This window comes from Periophthalmus magnuspinnatus, chromosome 9 (assembly GCF_009829125.3).
Source record: "Periophthalmus magnuspinnatus isolate fPerMag1 chromosome 9, fPerMag1.2.pri, whole genome shotgun sequence".
Taxonomy (NCBI): Eukaryota; Metazoa; Chordata; class Actinopteri; order Gobiiformes; family Gobiidae; genus Periophthalmus; species Periophthalmus magnuspinnatus.
The window spans coordinates 29,053,329-29,077,637 of record NC_047134.1 but is presented as its reverse complement, the minus strand read 5'-3'; the positions used below and the strand labels follow the sequence as shown (position 1 = coordinate 29,077,637).

The window sequence follows — 24,309 nt, the reverse complement described above, 5'->3', positions numbered from 1 at the left end:
CAAAGAGGAAGTCGCCTTGAACTTAAAAGCCTCTCGCAGGTCTGACTAAGCCACAGTCAACATGAAGAAACTAGTTTTGTGTCTGGCTCTGGTCCTCCTTCAGAGTGGGCCCTGTTTTTCCACAAGCCGCCCTTCCAACTGGCTCAGACAATGCCGAGCGTCCACAAACCTCTCCATCACATCTCTGGGGGTCCTGCCTGGCGGAGGCTGGGACAACCTGAGGAACATGGACATGGGTCGAGTGATGAACTTCACCTACTCCCAGTGTCAGACCACAGAAGACGGCATCTACCTCATCCCTGACGAGGTGTTTGTGATCCCCCAAAAGGAGACCGGGGTAGAGACCAGCTCAGAGATCATCAGCTCGTGGACAGAGCAGAAGAGTGTCACCTCTAGTTCCATAAATGCAGATGTCTCCTTCCTCGGTATGGTGAATGGGAAATTTTCAACAGAAAACCAAAGAATGAAAACGCATCAGGTCAAAGATTCTGCCACAACAACCAGAGTGCAGGTATGTTTTACAGTTATACATGAAAATTTACCAAAGCTAGTGTAGGTATATATGTTTAAATTATTACTAAAGTAGTGTGATATTTGTGAAGAAAATTAACCAAAAATGGAAAATTATGTGGAGTTCAAAGTTTGTACATGTAGTAAAGTAAAGTAAAGTAAAGTAAAGTAAAGTAAAGTAAAGTAAAGTAAAGTAAAGTAAAGTAAAACAAAACAATAAATAAATAAATAAATAAAAATAAATTACCCAATTAAATCATTATCTTCTCCAATGTACAGCATGTAAAAGTAAATTTTAAAAATCAGACTTTGGATTTTTGATTATTAACCAATAATTACCATCTTTGTTATAGGTGCGTAACTTCATCTATTCTGTGAAGGCGTATCCAGACTTCACACTGGACTCACGTTTTGTTCAGCAAGTCAAAGACATAGCAGATGCCATTGAAAACAACCAGACAAAGAATGCGGCCTATCTGTCTGAGAGGATAGTGGTCGACTATGGAACCCATGTGATCACCAGTGTAGATGCTGGAGCCTCTTTAGTGGAGGAGGACTACCTGAACTCAAAATATGTCTCAGATAATATTTCTCAGGGTTTAAGTGTTAAAGCCCAGGCAGGATTCAACTTTTTTGACAAGCTCAAATTTGACATAGGTGGAGGGAGTTCCCAACAAAGTGCCAGCCTTCAGACCTACCAGTCCAATATCCAATACTCCCTTACACAGAGTCACGGAGGTGTGCCTTTCTATCCTGGAATCACTCTGCAGAAGTGGCAGGAAAGTACAAAAAACAATCTGGTGGCTATTGATCGCTCAGGAGTCCCCCTACACCATATTATCAACCACAACACACTCCCTGATATACCACCTTCCACTATAGAAAAGGTCTCTCTGTCTCTTAAAAAAGCCATACAGAGATATTACGTGGTCAACACTCGTCCAGGCTGTGTAGATGTCAACTCCCAGAACTTCAACTTTCAGGCAAATGTTGCTGATGCATCGTGTGAAGGCCCAGCCACTAACCTCAGTTTTGGAGGTGTATATCAACAATGTATTCAACTGAGCAAAGATGCAGGGCCACTGTGTGAGAAACTGGTCCAAAAGAACCCAGACACGGGTGACTTCTCCTGTCGATCTCCTTACACACCCACTTTACTGAGATCTGAAGTGAGGCAGGAAGGATATACTTCATATGAATGCTACGATCATACTTATAGGTGTGGGTTTTTGCACTTACAACACTGCCACCAACAGATTTGCCGGGACAATTACTATGTGCGTTCTGCTCGTATTGAGACATATTGGTGCTCAGTGAACGGGAAAGCCCCAGATAACTCCGGGTATCTATTTGGAGGCCTCTACAGCCCATCCATGCTTAATCCCATCACTAACTCCAAAGGTTGTCCTCTAAATTTTATTGCAGAAAAATTCCTCTCAGACGGAATGGTGCTGTGCGTAAGTCGCGACTACGAAAGAGGCTCAAGATTCGCTGTGTCTTTTGGCGGACTCTTCAGCTGTCAGTCAAATAACCCCCTGGCAAACAATGAACGCCGATGCCCTCCTAAATTCAGCCAACACCTTGCGATTGTGAGTGACGGGTGCGAGATCCTTTACTGCGTCCAGTCAGGATTATTCACTGGGGGAGAACTGAAACCTATCCGACTGCCTCCATTCACCAAACCCCCTCTCGTCAGCATGCAGGCCACCAACACTGTGATGGTCATGACTGAGGGAGAGAAGAATTGGGTCAGAGTAGGGAAAACCAAAATGTGGAAACTGGCCAAACCTGAAGAGATCCAGGAAATGGTGAAGCAGATGGACCCTGAATATAACAAGCTGTCCAGCGGGGAAAAGACTGGGATAGCTTTTGGGGTACTGGCTTTAGTTGCGCTGGTGGTTGTGGGAGCGGTACTGTTCAAGAAAAGACGAAGGCTGTCAAGATTTTCGAAAAGTTATGAGGAAATACGAGGAGATGCTGAAGAAACAGAGAGATTAACACCAGAAGCTTAAAAATACACATCAGGAAACTAACCGAGGGGCCAATCTATGAACTTTTTTCAATCAACTTTCACAATCTGTCACAATTTAATTATATATTTTTTTGCATAACTTTTTATTACTGCTTCAAGACACTTCAGATTTGCCATATATGCTAGTATACTCTATACATGCATGCAAAAAAAAAGATGAGCAAACCGCACTCTCATCAATGTAAAAGATAAATCAATGTGGTATTTGTTGTATGATTATTGCGAGAATGTTGTGATTTTACAGTGTTTACTATTATTGACACCAAAACAGTGAAATTCTTAATTTACTTTCATTCACTGTCTAACAGAGTATCATTTCAGAAGCATGTGGCCAGTGTTATAAAACCAAACTTTCTGAATGATAAAGTTCATGTGACATAAACAGCCTGATAATGAGCACTTTACATTTAGTTTTACTTTTTTGGAGTAGACTGTATAGAAATTACTTCATTTTGCTTTGATAAAAATGCTTAAGATTATCTTTTTTTTTTGTTCTCATAACCATAATGAAATTTGAATAATCTTGATTAGCCCCAGGTTTCTATTTTTATCGTTTTGTTTTTAAATAGTTTTTGCTAAATGTATAACTTTTTGATAGTCAGTTTAAGTGAAATTAAATGACATTCTTAAAAGTTTCTCAGGGTAAAGGGTAGAGCAAACCCTTTCTACCAGCACATACTTGCACACTGTAGAAAACACATATGAACAAACAGCGCCCCCAAGAGGTTATTGTTGTATAGATTTTTATATAGTCTAATGCGGATTTGAATAAAATGTATGAAGTAAATCAGATTGGCAGCTTAATTAATTTAACAGTTTGCATTTAAACAGCTTAAACCGAAGAACCTAGCTTTGAATTTCTGTGCACTGTGTATATACTTGAATAATAAAATTTGTAAAAAATAAAATAAAATAAAAAATAGGATAAATCTCTCCAAGTGTATTTTACATCATTGTTATGTTATTTATTATTTAAAACTTATATAAGGTACATGAATACATAAGAGATAACAGTATCACTTAGCCCCAGACACAAAACTACACTTTATATTGGAAAATTGTCAAATTAATTCAAATTCCATTAAAAAAAAAAAAAAAAAAAAAAAACATTAAAAAATCTTCCTACCATTTAGATGTATTTAGGCTTATACTTTATAATCACTTAATTATTCAGAATGTGGTACATTTTAAGAGAAGACAACAATAGCATCTTATCTCAGTCTAAGAACTTTTTTATGAGAGCAAACAAAATAGTAGAGTATATAAAGACATAATTGTACAAATTTGCAGTCAAGGCCTCAAACATTTGGACTTCCTGATCTTGTTCAGGGAGCCAGACAAAGACACAGATGAGTCATATGTTTGCTTTGGTACAGACGGGTCCGCTCTGTTTTTCTTGTAAGACTTTGTCATTGTTAATATAACCTGGCATATTTACACTGATATTTATTATTATGTCCCTATCAAATTCATAATAAAAAAAACCCCAACAACATAAACTGCAATATTACTATATCGACACATTAATGCTATTTTATCTATCATTTATACAATTAATTATGGGTAAAATGGTATATTTTTTGGCTCAATATTTACATTTTTTATCACTGGAGAACTTGTTTTAATATTCTTTTTGTAGTACCATAAGATTTGAGCTGTAGATGGTCAAATAAGTAACCTCTGATTTATTATAGCTAATTAAGAGTTTGATTGTGTTATTTATTGCTGTCCATATTCTCTAATGATATTGTACATTTAAAAAAGATTTACTGGTATTGTGCTTTAGGGTTTTTCTGTCAGTAATTTCAGTATCATTTATTAGGGATATGTTCTGTACTAATATATTACCCTTCAAAATGTGTTGTGACAGGTCTGCCATGGGACACACTATGCATCCATTTCCAGTAAAGAGGGCTCAGAATGGCATGTGTCTGATCTCGTGACTATAAAAACAGTCCCTCCCCCACATATGCACATGCGCACACACAGGTCTGAGGGATGTGTGGAGCTAGGTCATGTTCATGAAAAGAAACCCATTTAATCTGAGGAAATGGTCTAAAGGCTTTGCACAGAGAGGGAAAAGGGAAGCAGATAGAGTGCATGCACCAGAAAGCAGAAAAACAACTCAGAGCTGCACAGAAAGTCATTATAGGTGTATTATAAGGACTTTAAGGAGTTTGTTAAGAGTTTTAAGTTTTAAAGAAGTGGATAAAACAATGTTCTTTTTTGCTGAGACAAAGGTAAGAAACTGACCAGAAGGAAGAACAGAATCTGCAAAGCTGCACAAAAGACTCATTCAAGTGCAAGGTAAGGGAAAAAGCTTTGCCAAGTCTCTGCACGTTTCGGGTTGAGTCAACATCTGTGCGGCTGGATTATACACTGTAATTTTCAAAGCGGCTTAGCGATGTATCTAGTTAGTTGTTTATGTTAAGCATGGAATATAGATCAACAGTAAGAAGTTTATTAAAACACTAAGATGTATATAGATGCTTGTGTACAGCATTTTTTTGCCCTTTTATGCAACTGACTCAAGAAGTTTATTTGCCATTTGAGATTGTTCAAGTTCAGGGGTTCAAGTTAAAACAGTTAAAAGAGCTATATTTATCATACATTCAAAAGGAAGTAAACACATTCAATACATCATTTGAGTAGGACTGTTACTTAAAGTTAAAGTACCTGAATTATGCAAAATAATGCAAACCTCTTGGCACATCACCGGAATTCACATGCAAGAATTTGGCCTCTAGCACGATTTTTGAAGAGTTTTCTCAGACAGAAAAGTGAAGCAAGGTGGACCGTCAAAGGACAGCCAATCAGCTCCCATCACAAAGCAGTGAATTATATCGCTGCTGTCTCAAGTTTGCAATAAATAAAATGTGTTCTAATTAGATGAAGACCACATCAAACCCGTCTGATTTTTGTCACAAAGTTCTGTTATTACAATACACTACAATTATTGTATTGCACATGCTGAGGTAGTAAACACTGAGTCCATTCTTACATTTTTAGGTAACAATGCCAGAAGACCAGCTGCGCATGAGCCGCTTCCTGCTGCTGATAGCGGCCGTCTCAGTGGTGTTTGACGTCCGTTATATCCAGGGCTGTTACACTGGCTCGGGGTCAGAGTGTGAAAAAGCCTCATTTGTTCCTGGTCATAACCTGGCTGGAGAGGGATTCGATGTGGTGCGGATGCGGCGCACTGGAGCATATGTGATAAACGTCAAAGCCCACCTGTCTGACAACCACACCTGTACACTGTGCCGCAACCGCTTCCAGAAAGACCAGGTACACACCGACATCTGATCAGCACTTTAAACTGTTGCTCCAGCTAGTTTTGCACTGGGCAATTCTGTATCACTTAATGTGTTTGTTGTTTTAAATTGGTTACAAAGAAGGGTATCATTGGCTGTCATCAAACTAAATGAATTATGATTGACATTTATGTATTTCCCACAGGTTTAAAGTGAGTCTACTGTGGCACAAGTGATCCGTATTTGAATCATTATATTTAATATCATTGTATAAAATAAAATAAAATCATTACACGCCATAGTTTCCTCTATTAGGAAACCCTGCCTGCCTGTATTAATGTAACCCAACACAGACACCATAGGTACAATCCTCCAGCTAAGGTAGTCCTGGCCAAGCCTAGGAACACGATCACGGAGATGGGTCCCCGGGCTCAGCACTGCTACTCCCACTGGCCCTGATGAGGTGTTGAAGGATGGGTCAAATGCAGAGGACAATAAAGTGTAGCTTAATGTATGAATAACATTTTTGGAGTATAAATGTCACTTATTGCCTCTACAGATAAGACATTAAATATTGTTACTTCAATATCTATATGACACCACTAGAGAGCAAAAAGTATCATTTGCATCACCAATTTGTTCAGCTTGTTTCTAGGCTCTGAGGACCTTCATAGTCTCTTATTGTTTTGTGTTGTTTTCCAGGTTCAGAAGCTTCCAGCAGCTGTACTAGACTGGCGTCCTTTTAGCCGCTGCAGTAAACAGCTGTCCAGTGCTCTTCACCATTCTGTGGATTCACTGTTACGCAGCTCCAGCTCCATGGTCAACAACAACTGGGGTCTAGGGCTAAGTCTGGATGAGATCGGGAATGCCGTGCTAGGAGGGAGTCGATCTGATTTGGCCAAATTTGCCCGCTCGCAGCACAGTGTGGACAGAGCTACTTTTGCCATCCATGAAATCAGCTGCACATACTACAGGTGACAGATGGTTTCCTTTTGTCACCATTTTGTTGAATGGAAGTAGAACAGACTTAAAATAGCTTTGTTTTGCTTCTGGTTGTGGAAATAGCGAAAGTCAAAAGAAAGGGAAGGAAAGAAGGAGAGGAAGCAAAAGTAAAAACATTTTTTTAGCTGAGGAGATATCTAAAATCCTCTTGCTGTCCTCTTAACAGCAAAGACTAAAAGTGCACTTACTGATCTAGTAATCTGCTGAAAATTAGACAGAAAAATATATTAACCAGGTTATCTGAATATACACAAATAATGATTACCTCATTATAGTTAGTTATAGTTAGGTAAGTTATGCTAGTTTTAGGTATAAGATGCACTATACAATTTGTAGAAAAGGATCTGCCATCTGCTTGTTCCCCAGTATGGCATTAAAATAATCTCTGTTACCATAGAAGCAAGCAGGTGGTGACACAAGGCCAAGTTTTAGGTCAGATCTATGGAGAGGGAGCCTGTTCACTGTGTGGGTGCGTGTTATTCAAGGTATTTTTGAGAAATAAAAGCACAAACGAGATAAATAGATTGAATGGCTTACTGTGGCAAAGCAATAACATCTCCATAGAGGCAAGCAGGTGGTGAACCCCCACCAAGAAAAGTTACATAGTAGACATTTTAAGAGAAAAAAATATTTACTGTCACTGATATCTTCTGGAATGCAAGTGCTATCAAAGATCATAGTTAGTGAAAATGTTCCTTTTGTGCTAAACAATGTGTGTGTTTTGTTATTGCAGCTACAGACTGGCTGACCATCCACAGCTGAGTGCAGAGTTCACCAAACATCTGAAGAGACTCCCACAGAGTCTGAACACCAACCAGGACAAAGCTCTCTATAGACGCCTCATAGACACTTATGGAACCCACTACATTCATCAGGTCAGCAAAATAAAGACGGCAGACTGCAATCGCAGGATCCCTCCCTCATAATACAATACACGATAAATGGCTCATAATACCGTTAATATCATAATGTGGCAAGATTGCAATAATCTAAATTACAAAAATAGTTCAACTTGGTTCTTGCAAATTAGACACAATGCAAAAATTATTCTTCTGTAACCTGCTAACCTAGAAAAAATCGTCCATGCTATTGTAACTTCAAGACAGAACTCAGCAGAAAGACTTTACTAATAAAAAGACATATGAGCTCATCACACCAATACTAGCCTCCCTACACTAACTTTTAAAGCGCTTAATGGCCTTGACCACTATTATATTACTGACCCTATGTTACTATTCACTCACTTCGTTCTTCAGACCAAACCCTTGTCATTCTTGATCGATTAAAATCCGATTAATTGCATAGTCCTACATTTCAGTACATGTTTTTGTAGCAAATGAGCAATAACCTCTTCCATTTTGAATTATTTTAGGTCCAACTTGGAGGCAAAGTGCGAAGAATAACAGCTTTTAGGACTTGCTTGGCGACACTAAAGGGCTTCTCAGAGACACAGATCAAGAACTGTCTAAATATAGAGCTTCGCATGGCTCTTGGGATCCTACCTGCCAATGCAACGGTTTCCAACAAGTGCGACGACTTCCTAAAAGGCAACATGAGTATGGGGTTCTACCAAGGCTTCATGACTCATAAAATTGAGGTTCTTGGAGGAGAGAGGTACTTCCCAGATATTTTATACCACCAAGACCCTTCTGAGTCATACCATAGCTGGATGAACAGCCTCCAAGAAAATCCAGACGTGGTTTCCTACGCGATTTTCCCTTTGCACCATCTGGTAGACGATGCACAAATCAGCGCCAACTTGAGGAATTCTGTCACGGAGTACATCAAGGAGAACCAGCTGCGGGAAGATCAGCTAGGCATGAAAAAGTGCTCCCCAAAACCCAATCTAGACCACAACTGCTGTCCATTAAGAGCTGGGAGAGGGATGCTTACTTTAGAAATCCACAGAGCAGCAGGATTACGAGCAGATACGTTCACCAAAACAGATGCGTATGTAAAAATATTCTACAATGGTCTGTATGAGGAGACGCCAACTGTAATGGATGATAATAATCCAGTTTGGAATACCAGCTACGTGTTTGGATCAGTGGAGCTCGGTCGGGAGATGTGGTTTGAAGTGTGGGATAGGGACGTGCTGTATAATGATATGGTTGGGAGGTGCCTGGTGTTCCCTGAGAGAGGAACTCATGGACTCAGCTGCCAACTTAAGAAAGGTGTGCTGTATTTTACCTACACCATTAAATGCGACGCTCACCTCACAGGCTTCAGGTGTGGGAGGTACTCACCCAGTGCAGAGTAGATCATATTTTTAAAGTCATTAACATTTTTTATGTAGTATGTATGCATTTTATTTATGTTTTAGGAACTTTATTAAGGCAACTGTATGCACTGATTAGCAAATAATTGAATTAGGAAAAGTATGTGTATTTTAGTACACTTTCTAAGATGTGTAGTTGTTTATGTACAGTATTGCAGTATAAAATTTAGAACTTATTTGTACTCAAAAGAATGTTTTTTGTTGTTTGTTTTTTTTACATTTAAGAGTATTAGAGATGATTATAAGATTGTTAATCAAATACGACAATGTTTAAAAATGAGCAGTACATTATATTACAGCCAAATGGACCTAAATAAAACTGCAAAGGGAGTGTGATTACTTTTCATTGTCTGTGACTGAGGGCTGTGACTAAAGTAGCGGCTTACCACTAATATGAAACGAATGAATATTGCACCGTGAAGCACTTTGGGGGTCTTGAAAGGCGCTTTATAAATCAAATGTATTATTATTAGTGTCCAGACAGACACATTGCAGTTTGTGTATATTGTGTATATTGTAAAGAAACAAGTCTAAATAAAGAAGAGACATTGAAATTTTTATTACTTCATCTCAACATACATAAAATACAGGTACACATTAAAAGAGCCAAAAGGTAACAGCATTCTCTGTCACAGACACTTTCTTGAGTTTAAGACATGAACAAAAATACTAAGCACACTATATCAACATATTCTACTTGTATAAAAAGGTAACTGTGAAACAAGAGGTATCCAGGGTTGATGTCTCAAGTTTTTGTTTGTTTTTTTTACAAAATACTTGTAAATAATGGAAATTACATGGATGAAAATCATAGGAAACAACATAAGACATAACTAAATATGGCTGAACGGTGTAGGGGAAGTACTAAATGCATACATTAAAATGAAGGGGTTTTCAAACTGAAATTTTCAGTCAAATCATCTAAGCCTAAATTATATTACATAAAGCCGTAACAAATCTATTATGATTCATAAGTGGTGGAACAGTATCAAAGCCCTTTTGGACTTATTTAGACTTCTTTTGACCATCAAATACAGAACTCTAATTTAAGTGGAGCTTAAAGATGCAGCATGTAACGTTCTAGAGGTGGGACATCATCTGCACGATTCCATGGACCATACTTTGTAAGATTCTTCATGAAGCTTGGTGTGTTTTATGGCATACGGAGAAATATTACATGGAAACAAGCAAGACGAGCTATAAAGTTACTGAGGCTTTAATGTAAAAAAAATAAAATAAAGGGGGGTTTAAATATTTCAAGTGTCATTGCTTTTTTCTAACTGTTTTCAGCCCTTGTATACAAACAAATGAATGCACAAACCACAGACTGTATGTCAAACATATAAAAACGTGCCACTGTAAAGGTCTATACTATCGACTGGAAAATCATGAGAAGTGTTTTAGTTGCAGTTTTCAGTTCAGGCACAGTTTGCACGGCACAAGGAACTGCAGCATTTGGTCTTTAGGTTTGTTCCAGTGTAGCAAATTCAGTGAGAGAAGAGTCTATTCTTATTGTAAGTATTGTATCACAGTCCCAGTGTAGCTTTGAGCAGCGAGGCCATGTCTTCAGGGATGGTCCCCTCCACAGCTGCAACAATACACAAGGACAATAGTCCTTTTGTGAACCAGAGCACAAAATATACTTCAAAAGAACATTTAATGAAACTCTTTAAAAGTTTGTGCGCAAATGGATTTTATATACCGGTGATCGGACTGGAGGCAACTGGAGTGAGTGAGGTGGAACATAATTTAATTCCAATATATATATAACAAGTAATATAAAAGTGGTTTTGGAAATGAAAATAACTTAGTACATTTGTTTTTCTAACTATGCTTGGTCTAATATTAATGTCTTATTTGTTTATTTAATATATTCTACACACATGTTTCTATTTTTTTACTGGACAAAACTCATCACATACCATTTCAAAAATACTACAAATTTGTAGGCTCATAATATTTTTCACAAGTTTCAAAAAGAGGAGCAAACTAACTGGATTTTACCCAAGAAATTCAAAACAATAGCTTGATTTTTGTTAAAAAAAAAAAAAAAAATTCATCACATATCAGATGTCAGTTAATCCTCTCTTGTCGCCTCCGTTCTAAAATTCAACATTCTGCCGACATAGCATTTTAAATTTCATTTGTCCAACATTTATATATCTAAAAATGTAATAAAATACAGTTGAATTTTATTTTCTGGTCACACAGTGAAGATAAGGATGGTATGATTACGATTGGTTAAGGTTAGGGTATAAATCAGGTCTAGTGATTTACAGATAATTCATCTTACTTGTGTCTGCTGCAGTCATGTCCTGCTCCAGTTTGAGTTTCCTCAGACCCAGCTGAAGTATGCAAGCTTCTATTGTGTCTTTACTGATGAGTTTGATCACCTGCACAGTCCTAACAAACAAATAGAAACATTCATGGAGAGAAAGACCATAGGACATAACGTACTGCTATGCATCTACACTGTATTCAATAGTTAGTAAACTCTGCAACATTTAAAGCAGGTCTATTCTGCAAAATCAACATTATGTAGTCATTTTGGTACAAATGGAAAAAGGAGGCCGATAGCATTCAGCTTGCAGAATATTGCAATTTAAAATGTGCAAATTATAACAATGATCCACAGGTGTCATTGATAATAACTACATAACAGACACAAGCACAATGTGTCTTCTTTAATCATCTGAACTGTTTGACTATGGATGTTCCATAAAATGATGAGTAATATTAAACATAGAATTAATAAGAGCAATCAAACCACTGTCATAAAATAACTTAGTATTCACAGCTGAACTCATAACTCACCTGGAGCAGAAAGTGTGATGATATTTCAAACTCTCTCACTCTCCCTGGATTCTGGGGATTCAAGCTTTTCTTTGACTGAAGCTCCCTTTCTTTTTGCAGGAAATAACAAGTACAATGGTCTCACTCTTTTTTAACAAATGTCTCCTGTCAAAATGATTATCCGTATAGACTTTTTTTTTCCATCAAAACACAACATTTACACATGTACTGTAATTTTGATGCAAGCACTGCACCATCTTTCTCATGTGTAAAGACCAGTTAATAGTTGTTAGATTAATAAATTACAAGGCAATTATTTCAATGATCAAATAACTTCTCTCAGTGCTAAACTTCCGGGCTTTTTTCCTGTCTAAAATAAGTGCATCTTAAACGTGTGCGTCTTACTTGGTTTGCCCCACCCGATGGCACCGGTCCTCCGCCTGTTTGTCGTTGTAGGGGTTACAGTCGATGTCATGAAGGATGACCACATTGGCTGAGGTGAGGTTAATGCCCAGACCTCCAGCTCGTGTGGACAACAGGAACACAAATATGTCTTTGTCGTTGTTGTACTGGTCAATCAACATAATCCTGCAATATATTCAAATATTATATTTACTAATTAAAAAGGGAAATAAGTATTAAAAATTAATTCATCTAAAATTGACCATATGTCTAAACTGCTTATAGTTTAAAATGTCCTGCCTTCCAGCTCAATTTTTTGTTTATGGTAAATATCGCTGCATTTATTGGGTCTTTCCATATGAAACAAGATCATGTTTAACATGTAGTTCAACTGATATTAACTAATTATTTTTTTCTTTACTACAGATTCACAATCAAACCTAGACTAAATTTTTAGAAGATAATTTGCCTTCACTTTCCTTAACTGTTTGAATGCAGGAGGCTCTGGAAACAGACACAGCACATTGGACAACCATAAATGTCTCTCAAAGGCAGAGTGCAGAGGAATTCTCACCTTGAAAATTCTCATAACAAAATATATAACTTATTTTCCAGTTTGTCAGTCCTCTGTGTGTGCACCTGTATCTTTTCTTTTTTACTCATAAGTCGCCATGTTTGTTTTGATACAATCTGACAAATCCATGTTCAGGGTTTCATTCATATATACCAAATGACCCATAGACAAATGCACCGGTCCTCCATCTGAGATTATGCCTACATCAAATTTTAAAATGTGAATGCAACCTATTAAACAATTCAGTATCTGACCTGTCTGCAATAGGGGTGGATCCATCCAGACGAACATATCCATGGTTATGATGCTTCAGAAACACTTCTACAATGTCCAACATCATAGTGAACTGACTGAACAACACCACACGGTCCCCCTGGAACAAGACACAGATCATGGTTAATCCATCTATTTTTTTATTTTAAGTTCAAATCCATTTGTTTGGAAGAAAACTTGATTTTATTCCCCCCATTTTCTTGCATTGGAAATACAGTGTTCTGTGGCCCGCACTCACACCTGCACAACTGAACTTGTGTGTAAACTGGCCCTGAATTTTGAGTGGAATTTTTCATGCTGATGACATAGGGAGGGGTATTCAGTTTTAGAACTCACAGCTACTTCTGATACTACACCACCAATCGAAGCAATAATTAAAAACAGTTTAAAGTCAATTCTTAGTACACACCTTTTCTTTAATTGTGCTCAGCAGTTCGACGAGGTGTTTAAACTTCCCTGAGTCCAGTAAGACACTCGTCTCCAGTTGGTAGGAGCTGATGGAGTTGTAACGTTTGCACAGATTATGCAACTCAAAGTCAGACATCACCTCCATGTCCTCTTGAATCAGAGCAGCATCAGCATCAAAATGTGTGGGCTCCTGGAAACAAAAAACAAAGCATGGCAAATAATGTAGACATATCATTTAATGTCCTTATTTGGAAATTAAGCTATCTGGAACATAGTTTTATTTATTTTTTAAATATTCATATTTTGCATATCAAACACTGACGATACCCATTTCTGTTTTGATAATGAACCTGCCCCGCTCTAAATACACTAATTTAAAGTACACTAAATTCCGTTTTATAAGCCACAATGCTTTTTCTTACCTTCAGCATAAGTTTACTCATGGCTTTAAGTTTCTCTGTGGTGTAATACTGACGATGAAGAAGCGGGTGGTTGGCCATTTTCCTGAGCTGCATCATTGCATTGCACATCTCACGCTCTTCAAGGAAAAAAAAACAAAAACATCTTAAATGAGTTCATTTTTTTGCTAATTAAATATGTAAAATTAAATCAGAACATACTCTCGGTTGGATTTGTTTGTTTAAGTTTTTTGAAAAGGGCTTGGTAAAGTTCTTCCTGTTTCTCACTCATGGAGCAGTAGTCCACTTTTTCCTCTTTGGCAGGGAGTTGTTTGAGGACCTGGGGAAATACCACAAAGTGATTATCCAAACACAACAACAATAAACCAGGACCTTTGTGAGCAGATGTGCTGTAATGTTCTTACCTCATTCTTTACTCTTCTGAGGATGAACGGTTTCATGATTCTTTTGGCTTGAGAAATGCGTTGTCTTTCAAATTTACTCTCTCCCTCAGAGGATTTCTGAAAAGAGTTTTTATTATTTTATCTTTCCATTTCACAGAAATTAAACTCTGAAAACAGTTTAGCACAATATGCAGCAGTTAAGATGCGTTCAATTCTACAAACTAAAACGGAACAGGATAGAATTCTGTACTTTTTCCTAGAAACATTGGCACGCTCTGTTCATCGAGGAACATTACTACAATGTTCAAATCCAGGCTCAAAACAGTTCTATTTCGCTGTGCATATGGCAAAGGATTATATTCTCCACTCTTCTTTTGGTTTAATTTCATTTAAATCTTAAAGTTAATCTGAATTATTAGAATTATGTATGTTTGTGTTGTGATTTCAGTGTCTTTCTTGTTCTGTAAAGCACTTTCAGAACAAATTGTGCTCTATAAAAGAAACTTGTCTTGCTCTTTAAGCCTTTGTATCTTAAGATGCATTGATCAATAAAACATAAATTATCTCACACACCCATAGCGCTGTAAAAATCACCAGAAGGTAAACATTAGACAGACACTTACCAAGGAGAACATCTTTGAGAGCTGAGAGGTGGAGTCAGAGAACATGGAGGGCATGATGAAGTTGAGCAGAGACATGAGCTCCAGGAGGTTGTTCTGTACAGGCGTCCCAGTGAGTAGCACACGATGTTGAGCCTGCACAAAAGGCAGCTTAGTGAGTGATCGATAAGAACTTCAAATACTGGGGCTCCAACAATTGATAGACTAATTGTGATGAGGATGACACAGACTCAAAAACAAAACACAAAGACATTTTAGGACAAAAACAGTGCCCTTATTAAAGGTTGTACATTACATAAAGCTTTTGCTATTTTAAAATATTGTTACATTAAATCAAAATGTCAAAACAGAATAAACAATTTCTGATTTTCACGAATAATACACGTTAAAGGTTTCTAGATAGAGCCTATTTATGAATAGACACTATATTTCAACCTTTATTTGGTTGGTCATGTATTTTAAAAATCCTCTAAACGTGTACATACATTGATAGCCATAAGATGACGATATCGTAGAGAGTTCATGTTCTTCAGCATATGACCTTCATCAAATATAGCATAGATGAGGCGCAGTTTGCGGAAAAGGCTGCGGTCACTGTCGTTTCCAATAGCCACATTGTATCTGTAAAATAAAATTGTTAGAAATACTAGGGCTGAACAATTAGTGAAAAATACTGAATTGTGATCATCTGACTAGCATTGTAATTGCATTAGATTTACAATTGTTTTCATAATAGGATTCTGTTCAAAGTTCACATTATAAACACATTCAGAAAACTTAAATGTACAGTATTTGTTGTCCTCTTGTCGACCTCTTGTACGGAACAATTAGGTCCAGTCTTCTTTTATATATTTCAGATGTCAATCCACCAGCAGAGGGTGCCAAAGACATGGAAACAAAGCACAATAATTCCTGTGGCCAAAATAAAACACCCCAAGGTTTTAAATGATTTTAGACCAGTGGCTTTGACCTCACTAGTCATGAAATCCTTCAAGAGGCTTATGAAAAATGAACTTGTTCCTTTAGTGGAGCACTTGCTTGACCCCCTACAATTCACATACAGGGCGGGTCGTGGGGTGGAGGATGCCACAGCAATTCTTTTAAATATGGTCCTTAAACACCTAGAGAGCTCGAAAACGCATGCAAGGCTCCTATTCTTGGACTTCTCAGCTTTTAATACCATCCAGCCACACCTTTTAATTGACAAACTTGTTTCAAATTTTTATTTGGATTTTAACATGGTGGGCTGGATTTTGGACTTCTTAATTGGGAGATCACAGAGGGTAAAGGTGAATGGGTGCCTCTCTGATGTTTTAAATTCTTCTACAGGATCTCCTCAGGGTTGTGTGCTCTTGCCACTTTTATATATTTTGTATACAAATGACTGTCGCAGTAATTATGTAAATCGACATATATTGAAATTTGCAGACAACTCTGTCATCATCAGTCTTTCGCATGGCGATGAAAAGGACCATGGCCCAGTTGTTGAGGACATGGTACAGTGGTGTGACAACTCTTTTTTAAAACTAAATGTAAATAAGACTAAAGATATGTCTATTGACTTTAGCAGACAGGTCACAACTCCCAGAGCGACCGTTATCAAAGGTCAAGAGGTAGAGCTAGTGGAAAATTATAAGTACCTGGGAACCTTGATTGACCACAAACTGAACTTTAATGATAACAGACATGCTGTGCAAGAGAGGTCAGCAGCATCTGTTCTGCCTCAGAAAACTTTCGTACTTCCAGGTGGATAGGACTTTGATGACTTTGTTTTATAAATCTTGTGTTGAGTCTGTTTTAACTTTTTCTATGTTGTGTTGGTATGGGAATCTGAATATCAAAGCTAAAAAAATCACTCAGTAGAATTGTACATTTGAGTGAGAAAATCTTGGGGGCCCAGCAGGCTTCTCTGTCTGAGCTGTTCTCCAGACAGGTGAAGGTGATGTTTTTTTTATTCCATTAATAAAGTTTGACTGACTTATCTGACTGTTTTGTTGACATTCCCTTTAGCACAGCTCCATCTCGTGGATGCATAACACAACCCCAGATACTACAGTAGTTTATATTCTATGCGCCTATATATGAAAACTGTTTTAAAATAGGCCATTCATTGAAGGTGCGCCTTATATTCCGATGCGCCTTATAGTGCGGAATCACATTTCCGAACATGTTTGTACAGCTCTAAGTCCAGGGTTTTAAACAGAATATGAACAATGTTGTTTGTGGAGAAAGTTACGGTACTTCAAAAATTGCCACCTTTGCGATGAGCTAGTTGCGGCCATTCATATTGCAGCTCTATGTCATACTTTAAAATGTGTTCTATTCTGAGAGCGTTTTCTTACGTTGTCAATATGACGTCAAACTCGACATCCCCGTTCAAGATCTCATATTTGAGGTAGCGTCGGTCCTCCGCAGAACCTACACAGGAGAGGATATATGAATCAGTTATATCAAACAAGTTTCTTCTGTTTTTCTTACAGATCCCATATTATGCTATTTCTGATTTCTGTTGTTTCCTCATCACATACACACCTGGAGTTGTGTTTTTTAAACTCCATACACCTTCACTAGGATCATTTAGATAAAATCTCAACTGATCCAAAGATAAAAGGAGACGTTAACTTAAAAAGTACCACTCCATGACATCACAAAGTGTAGCAGAGCATTTTGAACTTTGGAGATATACAGACTAATAAAGAGTTAATTAAATATGAGTAAATGAAATAAAACATAACTACAGGTATGTTTTTAATGAGGTAACAACATTAGTACATGATTAAAAGTTCACATGAGTACATTTTGTGTAATATAGGACCTTTAAAGGACATGTACTTGATCAAACCATGAGTCGAGAACATGTTTTAGTTTTAACTTTTACCCCCTGCCCACTTTCCCCACCGTGTCCTGTGTCACAGTGCATTATCTCAGTGGCACAAAAGCAAAATCTGGGATAGTGTCATGTGATTGTTTCTTTATAGTTCTCCAATCTCTGCTGCCATTTTCTTTTTTGTCACTCTTGAAAATGCACCATGACATTCCCAGACATTTGTAGTTGACAAATGGCAGTTGATTTCTCAAGATTCTTAGTAACAATGTGCCTGATTGGGTGAAAAAAGTTGAGGCTCCTTGTTCTATATTAACTATGTAACACGCATAGATGATATTTTATCATCTCTTTTTCGTATTTAGCAGTGTGTAATGCACAATGCGTCATGAAGAGTGTTCATCTTAACAAGAATTAATTCAAATCAGGTGCGGCCCTTTAAAACTTTTACTGCGTCAGTGTGAAAACAGATTCTTACCATAATAAACTATAACATTGAGTTTTGGGCACCACGTTTTCAGTTCTCTGTCCCAGTTATCTAAAAATGCAAAAGTATTACATCATTATTATCATTACAATGTTACACCAATGCAGCAGATGTTCAACTGTTAAATATATAAAAGAAAATACGATGTCATTACCCAGTGTGGAGGATGGGACAACGATGAGGTGCGGCCCTGTATCTCCATTTTCGTAAAGTTGAGCAAGAAACGCTATGGCCTGAATAGTTTTCCCCAAACCCTAAAAAAGAACAATCATCAATAAGGTTCAACTTGAATATATTTTTCTTTTCAAATCAAGATATATGTTTGTCCATTATTATCAATATCGCCTCACCATTTCATCGGCCAGGATGCAGCTCAGTTTGTGTTCGTTCAAAAGCATTAGCCACTTAAGACCAATGAGCTGATAGGGTTTCAACCTAAGGCTAAAAAGAAAAAAAAACAACACAAAGTGTATTTTTGGATGTTAACCTTTGACAAGTTCACAGCACACAATTTCACACACAAACTGTCCATAGTTTAAAATTGATGTGTAAACTACTGTATTTCTATCTACACAAATGCTGAAAAACTAGAACATTTCAAACAAAGCAATAAGATTTCTATGGATACATGAAGGCAGACCCACAAAAGATCCATTTGTGGCTCTCATAATTTTGATGGTACTTTGTATGAAAAGTTTAACATCAAATTCAAAATGAAATACGTACCACGGGTCGATTAGTTTAGGCTGATCGGGGCGTGTGTCACTCTTCATCACCTGTGAGACCTGTTTGATCAGATCTGAAGAAATCGTCTCGCATTTAGACATGAGACCGAGCACCACCTTCCGCTCTTTAAGGACTATTTTACAACTCAACAACAAGTCCTCAGAAAGTCCATTGCCTTTATGAATGAGGTCCTCCTGCGGAAGGAAAACAGGATTCAAAGTTTGTCGAGACTGGCATTTTATTTTTAATGAGTGAGGTGGGTGGGGTACAATATAATCTACAATGAAAGATGGACATTCATACTGGGCAAGGTGGGTGAAGTGTCTTGCCTAACGACACACCAACAGTATGCACAACACATACTTGAAGCTGAGACCCCCAAAATAACCATTCAACCAGATTGGGACCCCCTCAGGAGAATGACATGGGAGGCCGGTATTAGTTTAAAACTGGGAAACTTAGTAGTATTGTTTTGTTGAATAATTTATTGTGTGAAAGTACTTATAGGTCATAATCAGTATTTTCTTTATGCTATAATATACAATTATTTTATGCTAAAAATTATGTCTACTGCCTTTTTCATTTTTCATTCTGGCATCACTGTATTGTGTCTGAAATTTTAGTATTAGGAATGGGACAAGACAATTTCAAAACAAAACAACATTTGGATATAATTCCTAATACATTTTTGTGATTTTGCCAGTTTCAAATTTTGACCTCACAATTTTGTATTTATTTTATTAAAATTTCCGTCGGCATTCTAGTACTACCTTTTGGAACTACAAGACATGTAACTTGTCAATACAAGTCAATAAAAAAAAAACCCAAATGTAAACATGGAAAAAAAACAAAAACTCTCAAGATAATTTTTCTCTCATGTGTATCTTGTCCCATCCCTGGTTGGACAAAACTACTGTGCCTTGTTTCACTCACCAGAGTGTCCCAACTGTCGAAGGGCCTCAGCTCTGTGATCTTTTGGGCTTTCTTGAGAGAGCAGCCGGAGATCAGAGTCAACTCATCTACAGTGGCCTCATTGAAGAACCTGAGTATTTCTGTCTTTGTGTCTGATGGGCCCTTGGTCTCCAGTTCTTCATCAGAATCGTCAAACTCACTGCTATCGTCATCCTCCTCTTCATCTTCACCGTAATCATCCTCCTCAGAGCTGACTTCTTTGGCTTTGGACTGGACACGCATCTTTCGCTCCTCTGCTGCTTTCTTAGCTACACTGATAGCACTGGTCAATCTGGACTGTGAAGATTCTTTTGGTTTCACTGGGGATTCAACTGGTTTTGGTTTGGATATTTGAACTGGTTTTGTGTACTTTTGACTCAGAAGTTTAGATTTTTCTTTGCTGTCGTTGTCCTCCTCCTCCAATTCTGAATCTGAGCTGTCTTTTGTGGTATCTGATTTGGCATCTGATTTGGCATCATCATCCGAACTGGCTTCATCTGAGTCAATGGCTCTGACATCACTTTTGGTTGATTTGATTTCTGAAACAAAAGAAACTTCATCCTCACTGTCCACTGTAGCGTTGCTATCACAGTCACTCTCGTCTTTCTGAACAGTGGACTTTTCAGCTTTACTGGATTGTGAACTGCTGCTGGCCTTTTCTGTGGAAATAAAAGATGAGTAGGTGAAATTCAAAATAAATATTATAATTTGGATAAAAGATTTATCATCGCCAAACCTGGGTTGGAGAACATTTGCGGGGTTTGAAGGGCCTCATGTTCTCCAAGAGTCTCCTAAAATAATGCAATGATGAAATGGAAATCTTGTTAAACTTTTAAAACAACCAAAAACATATTTTGATAACTGAAATGTCTTTTTGAGTTTAGTCCAGATAAAAATAACAAATTTCTTTTATAACAAAGAACCACATTTTATCAAGGTATTTCTGAGCACTGAAACACATGCAATTGAATAAATGCAAGATAGAATGCCATATTGTGGAACCTTTCAGACAGGAAACTAGCAAGTGCAAATACTCCACCAGAAAAGTTACACAGTAGATCTTTAAGTAGATTTCACGTGATGCTAAATAAATTCTAAACTGATAAATAAATATAACTCACCACTGACGGCTTCCTCTTTTTCGCTGGTTGAATATCATCGTCTTGAGAACTTGAGGATCCATCCATCTTCCTCTTTGTACCTCCGTCTAAAACAGGTCAGAAGATCATGTGTCAGGTAGATTATGTTATCCTGCTGTTCGCTTGATCACAACAAGAATCCATTTTACCTTTGTCACCAAACCTGATTAAACATGTAGCGATTGCTCCCTCCAGGGTGCTTCTTTCTTCAATCACCTGCACCACAAATGAAATTCTGTCTTTTAATCAATAATAAATGTATACCTTTATTGTAACTTTGTGATGTTTTTATTGGACCAAAAATGGACTATACTGTTTTGTGTCAGTTAATATGTAGCTATCATAAAGAATGTAACAGACTGCAGTTTCTTACTGTTCATTGTCAACAGTTGTTTAGTGAGAACATGCAGTCCTATTGAAGATGGATTTTGAGTTGCTTCCTTATGATTAATCACAACCGAATAAAAATTGCAATTTGAGTTGACGCAATTATCAAACAGCAAAGCCTGCAATTATCTTTGGACCATAGAAACAAAGAACACATGTCAGCATTCACTTCCAGTCTCTCTCTCTAAAACCTTTAAATCAGGCTAGAAATCTAGGGGTAATAATGGACTCAGACTTGAACTTTAACAGCCACATCAAATCAATAACATCTGCAGCTTTTTACCATCTAAAAAAACACTGCAAAAAACAAAGGCATACTACTATCCTCCTAACCCAAAACCAGACTCAGAGAGACTTATCCATACATTTGTCTCCAGTAGGTTAGACTATTGTAACGGCCTGCTCAATGGCCTCTCCAAACAAGCTGAACATTTAAACACATTGCATATCTAATCAAAATTGCAATCCTCGTCAGAAAAATCATGATTAGAAGTTCAAGATGGTGCAGCCCTAATCTCCAGTCTTTTGCTGTACTTTCTGATTTTCTCACCTCTGTAACTTGATCTCTGTTTAACTGAGGAAACATTGCCAGCAATTTCTTGATTTTCTCCTCACTCTTTGAATCCATTGTGGCCCCTTTAGAAGAGTCCCTAAAATCACAAATAAAATAATCATGAAAATAAACCGTTAACCATAATGTTTAGCTTTAAAAGTTGCATTCTGCTGGTGTAGGGTCCACCACCAGCTTGTCTTCATGGAGATGTTATTTTTGTTTTTTTGCTGGTAATGTCCATTTATATGAAGATAAGTTGGTAGTGAACCCCCAATTAGAAAAGTTATATAGTGCATCTTTAAGATTACATACGTAGATTTTGTTGTTAGTGATTTTTTTGAATTTGATGACGCTACTTTTGACACAAAAACGATGTCTTTATCTTCATCACTGTCTGAATCCAGATACACCACTCCTGCAGAGACGGGCTTGGACAGGGTTTTCACGGGCTTTGTTTTGGCTGAAAAAAAAACAACAACAAAGTGTTAATGAATTGGCGACAATGAATTTTACACAACACTTCTAGATATCTTGGGCTCAATATCAATGCATCTATCACTAGAAATTGACTGACATGTTTTTTTTTCATGGCCAATACCGATTGTTTAGAATCCAGAGAATTTGATGCCAATCTTTTTGGGCTGATATGTAGGGGTGATTTTGATTATTTTGCCAAATTAATTTTACATTTACTACAAACTCTCCCACATAAGAGAGCTGTATAGTTATGTTTTGTGCAGTTATTGCTTTACACTAAAGTGTTCAAATGGAGCTTTATGTGTGTTCTTTAGGCAGCAGGTTGGCCAAAACTAAATATCGCCCTCTGCCTGAGATTTAAGGCCAATAGTTGATATGTTCAAAGAGCAAATATCAGCCCAACATATGGGCCAACGAATATATTGGTCTATCTCTATCACCATGTTGCTGTGGTAATGTGCCATTTCAACAGGATGAAAAAGCATAGTCCTACAATAGTGGTGTCAAGATCATTTAGTTATTTGAGATTTAGCTCATTATATAATCGTGAAGACCAACTTCCTATGTCAAAGGGCCCATACTACGTAATGTTTTTTATCTATGCTATTATGTTGTTTCCTGATCAAATACATATCCCGAAGTTGAGTTTTGTTTCATTCACACGTGTTTAAAACACAAATCCAGCATATTTGGGCAGAGTTCTTTCCTCTGACTCTCACTTTTCCACCTTGTGATGTCATGTGGTAAAACAGTGCTCCACTGTGTTTAAACTCCATATGAATTCACAAGAATCATTTGGGTCATTTAATCTCTGGAACTGTCAATCTCTACTGAACAAAAGGCAGCTGTGAACATGAAATCACAAGGTGAAACAGAGCATTTTGGACTTTGGGGATGTAGACTCACTAACAATAAAGAGTAACTAACATGTGTGAATGAAATAAAACACAACTCCAAGTATGCTTTTGAGGAGGTGACAACATTATAAGATGTCTAAAAGCTTACAAGAGTCAGTTTGGCATAATATAGGACATTTATGACACGTGTATCCTGGGCTGCTTCAGTTGAACTCCTAAGTCTGGTGTATTAATTACCATACATTTCTCTTCATTGTATTAGTGGCAGGCAGGTTATATTTTCAGTTCGTTTAGGGGATTTTTAAAAATACCAAGTCATGAGTAGATTTTCATTACAGACCAGCACTTAACAATGGTCCAAACGTGACATAACCACTTAGTCTGTTAGCTGTGCCATTGTGCATGTCTTTACCTGGCTTGTTTTCCTTCTCAGAATCTGGACTTTTTGACTCTTCTTTTCTTGTATCTTCTTTCTTTGTGGTCTTTGCATTCTTGTCAAACCGAAACCGATCCAAATTGAACATACTCATTTTGTCTGTAGTTTTTTTTTTTTTTTTTACAGCAGAATCTTTAAAATTATTTGTTGCTTTGAGGCCAATTTCGGTCATGTAGCATCACGATCCAACGTTCAGCAGTGCATTGTTAGCTAACTAGCATTGTTAGCGTCTGTAGCTGTATTAACGAAATAAAAGGCCGTTAACGGATGGCAGCGGTTTGTTTCAGGGTAAAATAAATGTGGCTTTCTTGATATGTAGTTCATCGAGCATATTTTAGATTAAAATCAAGCCTTATCGATAAAAGGCCAAAGATCCTGTGTTTCCCGCGAACACTGGGCCCGGCACCAGGGTTGCCAGGTTTCAGCGGCCAAACCCGCACAAGAGCGTCTGAAAAAAACACCCACCACCCGCGGATCATGCAGCACCACTGTATTTTACACTGTATTTATGTATTTATGAAAGTAGC

At 37.4% G+C, this 24,309-nt stretch overlaps 3 protein-coding genes across 3 annotated transcripts; 2 read left to right on the top strand and 1 right to left on the bottom strand.

Annotated features, from left to right (window-relative positions):
• The first annotated feature begins 36 nt into the window (after nt 1–36).
• On the top strand, nt 37–4,031 carry mpeg1.1 (macrophage expressed 1, tandem duplicate 1). Its single transcript, XM_033971955.2, has 2 exons — nt 37–511; nt 864–4,031. The coding sequence occupies exons 1-2, from the start codon at nt 62–64 to the stop codon at nt 2,520–2,522; spliced, it is 2,109 nt and encodes a 702-aa protein (XP_033827846.1). The 5' UTR covers nt 37–61; the 3' UTR covers nt 2,523–4,031.
• Nucleotides 4,032–4,519: 488 nt separating this feature from the next.
• prf1.5 (perforin 1.5) lies at nt 4,520–9,796 on the top strand. The gene is made up of 5 exons (XM_033971956.2): nt 4,520–4,849; nt 5,552–5,827; nt 6,496–6,767; nt 7,529–7,670; nt 8,168–9,796. The coding sequence occupies exons 2-5, from the start codon at nt 5,558–5,560 to the stop codon at nt 9,053–9,055; spliced, it is 1,572 nt and encodes a 523-aa protein (XP_033827847.2). The 5' UTR covers nt 4,520–4,849; nt 5,552–5,557; the 3' UTR covers nt 9,056–9,796.
• Nucleotides 9,797–10,518: 722 nt separating this feature from the next.
• On the bottom strand, nt 10,519–24,222 carry smarcad1a (SWI/SNF-related, matrix-associated actin-dependent regulator of chromatin, subfamily a, containing DEAD/H box 1 a). The gene is made up of 22 exons (XM_055223971.1): nt 23,759–24,222; nt 22,325–22,472; nt 22,010–22,109; nt 21,222–21,288; nt 21,055–21,140; nt 20,670–20,724; nt 19,916–20,592; nt 18,983–19,176; nt 18,607–18,697; nt 18,411–18,510; nt 18,248–18,307; nt 17,288–17,363; nt 15,431–15,566; nt 14,949–15,080; nt 14,347–14,442; nt 14,144–14,261; nt 13,946–14,061; nt 13,525–13,713; nt 13,097–13,215; nt 12,272–12,454; nt 11,367–11,476; nt 10,519–10,661 (listed from the first exon to the last, which is right to left on the bottom strand). Exons 1-22 carry the CDS (start codon nt 23,952–23,954, stop codon nt 10,600–10,602), a joined length of 3,111 nt encoding a protein of 1,036 aa, XP_055079946.1. The 5' UTR covers nt 23,955–24,222; the 3' UTR covers nt 10,519–10,599.
• Between the last annotated feature and the right edge of the window lie 87 nt (nt 24,223–24,309).